The sequence below is a fragment of the Ciona intestinalis genome, unplaced genomic scaffold, assembly GCF_000224145.3.
Source record: "Ciona intestinalis unplaced genomic scaffold, KH HT000596.1, whole genome shotgun sequence".
Classification (NCBI taxonomy): Eukaryota; Metazoa; Chordata; class Ascidiacea; order Phlebobranchia; family Cionidae; genus Ciona; species Ciona intestinalis.
This window is the reverse complement of record NW_004190917.1, coordinates 2961-5950: the sequence shown is the minus strand read 5'-3', so window position 1 is coordinate 5950 and position 2990 is coordinate 2961. Positions and strand designations below refer to the sequence as shown.

General features: G+C 34.7%; 1 protein-coding gene across 3 annotated transcripts; it reads left to right on the top strand.

Moving 5' to 3' along the window:
- The first annotated feature begins 569 nt into the window (after positions 1-569).
- On the top strand, positions 570-2990 carry LOC100180111 (haloacid dehalogenase-like hydrolase domain-containing protein 2). 3 transcript variants are annotated; one of them, XM_026839660.1, is made up of 4 exons: positions 570-1304; positions 1625-1762; positions 2161-2246; positions 2321-2542. In XM_026839660.1, exons 1-4 carry the CDS (start codon positions 862-864, stop codon positions 2413-2415), a joined length of 762 nt encoding a protein of 253 aa, XP_026695461.1. In that variant the 5' UTR covers positions 570-861; the 3' UTR covers positions 2416-2542. The 3 variants fall into 3 exon arrangements, with proteins under 3 accessions (XP_026695461.1, XP_002126288.1, XP_026695462.1); XM_002126252.5 differs by lacking the exons at positions 2161-2246; positions 2321-2542 and adding an exon at positions 2702-2990; XM_026839661.1 differs by having other exon boundaries at positions 2161-2542.

Here is a 2990-nt window from a genome sequence, read left to right as displayed (position 1 = left end):
GAAAAGGTAGCTTACTAATTCAAGCAGAGGACCAATAATAGTAACTCAGTATTGTTTTCCTCAATGTCATATCGATATTAGGCAAATTTTACACAGATACCTTAAGTTTCGTTGCCGGGTATACGTGTTAAGTTTGTGAGCCAAAAAGTAAAATCACGGCAATTTACATGCAAAACTGCAGCTAGATACACCAGTTTATGGTAATGTTATGCGTTTTTGTTTGTATTTTTATATTTTAAACATGTTCTTTTTTGATTTTGGCTAGTAAACTTGATATTTTCTGTTTTTTTACTCTTTAATCGATTGAGTGTTCAATAAAAGTTGATTATTTTTGTGAGGTTTATTATTGTGATAAGATATAACATTGGTAGAAAGCCATTATTACGCGCAGAAGTGCTTGGTTTTTAAAAAATCGCAATATTTAAACGAAAAACAGCACCCAGCAATGATAAAATGCTATGCCGTGGGCTCCGTAATGGTGGCGTCTATGACGTCATAGACGCGCGACAATGGATAACAAGACTCGTTGTTTTACAATCCGTTTCCTAACTTGGTCTATACTAACTTTGGTTCAAGCTGCTAAGTTAAAGACGCCGTAACAAATCGGGCAGAACAACTACTATATTGCTAAATATATAGCCACCGGTGTTAAACAGTGCGCGCATAAGAATATATTAGTCATTTCTTATGTTACGGGGATGCCATTTTTATGCATAAAAACTTGAATTGTATATAAAATAAAATTTTCCCAAACTTTTTTATCTTTATGAGTCACAGGAAAACCCCCTTTGGTGATTTTTTAAATCGATTTTTTGCGGATTTTTGAAGGAATGCAAAATTTACATCGTTGCTTAGTTTAGAATGAGCGGGTCACTTAAGCAAATTAAAGCCGTGTTAATTGATTTAAGCGGGACATTACATGTTGGTAACAACATCATACCAGGCGCACAAAACGCCGTTAATAAACTGCGCAAAAGTCGGTTAAAAATAAAATTCGTTACAAATACAACAAAAGAAAGTCATCAGTCATTACACGATAGATTAAACCGCCTGGGTTTTGAGGTCAAAAAGGATGAAATTTTTACGTCTTTATCGTCCGTGCGAACACTTATTGATAAAATGAAGCTACGTCCGCATCTTATGCTTTCCGAGTCAGCAAAAAGGGATTTTTTTGGAGTTGAGACGGAAAATCCGAACGCAGTTGTAATGGGTCTATCACCTGACCATTTCAATTATGAAGAAATGAATAAAGCAATGAAACTTTTACAAAATGGTGCGAAGTTGATTGCTATAAACAAGGCAAGGTTAGATATGTTTATATTAGCTGCATTTGTTTTTTTTTCAAAAGACACACATGCCTTTATTCACCCACAATGTAACATGAGATATACTGTTGGCATATGTGGGCTTGGGCAAGACACTTAACGACAATTGCTCCATTAATGGGTTGTCCAAATTATCATCCAAACATAAAAAATCCCCCAAAAAATGAACACCCACAAAGTAACATACTTGGTAACTCGTAAGCTGTCATGGGGTGTTTTAAACAGAACACCCATGGTTTGAATTGCACAGCAGTAATGAAAATCTATAGGAAAATCAAAGTCATTTTTGTTCTGCTTAGATATTTTCAACGTGAGAATGACATAGCACTTGGAACTGGAGCATTTGTTGCAGCACTTGAATATGCAACTGATGTTAAGTCTATTGTGGTCGGCAAGCCAGAAAAATCATTTTTTCATGGTGCCATTGAGTCTTTGGGGTGAGTATGAAGATTTTTCAATATATATGTAGTAGGGTTGGGGAAGATGAGACACCTTTAGCACAGCATATCAAAATATCCTGATCGTGTTTTAAACAACGGTCTATGGGAGTCGTGAGGATACCGTTTTATAATTCTTTGAATGTTCTTTGTTAATACCAAATGTGACGAGAAAATAGAATGATAAGGTGTCCCATCTTACCCCACCCTACTATATGAAAAGTTGGGTACTATATAGGGGTCGAATAATATTTTTGGAGAAAAAAATTATATTCCTCTTAATTGGTTAGATCGATGAATGAGAACTATTTTCTTGGGTCAGTATTTCTATTTCCTGGGTCAACTCTGAAAATTTTTATTATAAACAGTCTTTTATAATTTTTGATTGGTTTCTTCAGCACTGTGACACTGTTTGACACTCCTTCCTTTAGCCCAAAAAATACGGGTTTAAAGCAGATGCTCCTGGAGACATTTCTTGTCTCAAATTTTCAATACTTAACCATAGAGATAATACGCAGTATGATCTATACTCGTTCTGGTTGACTCACATTCCGACCCAATTGTATTGTGTGAAACCGGAAGCATATAATCACTACAGTTTATCAAATGTTATGTATATACAAAGAGTGCAGCTATTAACCCTTTTTTTTTGAGATATTGCAATTTAAGCTATACATTCACTTGTACAAATTAACCGTGTTATTTTGTATATTGCTATTTGAAAAAAAATAAGGCATACATTATACACAGTGGCGCAGCCAGGGGGGTTTAGGGGGTCATGACCCCCCCCTTTTAAACCAAACAAAAAATAATTTTAAAAAATTTAAAAAAAATATTTTTTGAGAATTTTTTGATTAAAAAATCCCCCCCCCCTTTATTTTGTTTTCTGGCTGCGCCACTGGTCATGATAGTTAATTTACATTCATTGATGTATTTGAGATGTCGATCCGAAGAATGCGTTATGATTGGTGATGATGTCAGAGATGATGTAGGTGGCGCTATAGAGTCCGGCATGTCAGGACTTCTGGTAAAAACTGGAAAGTATCGTAGCGGAGACGAAGAAAAAATTAATCTTGCTCTAGAATTTGTTGTTAACGACGTTTTATCAGCTGTTGATTTAATTTTGGCGTCAATTGAATTGAAATTCTAGTTTTGTAACACTAATTTGGTAATTTTTTTTAATTTATGATTTTTTAATTTCCTTTTTCAGTTTCAAAGTTGGTGTATG

What these genes read in the sequence shown, in the direction of transcription:
- LOC100180111 (XM_002126252.5), top strand. Translation starts at nt 862, where the DNA reads ATGAGCGGGTCACTTAAGCAAATTAAAGCCGTGTTAATTGATTTAAGC. An exon ending in ATTGCTATAAACAAGGCAAG is followed by an intron (nt 1,305 to 1,624) that starts GTTAGATATGTT and finishes TGTTCTGCTTAG; the next exon opens with ATATTTTCAACGTGAGAATG. An exon ending in GGTGCCATTGAGTCTTTGGG is followed by an intron (nt 1,763 to 2,701) that starts GTGAGTATGAAG and finishes GATGTATTTGAG; the next exon opens with ATGTCGATCCGAAGAATGCG.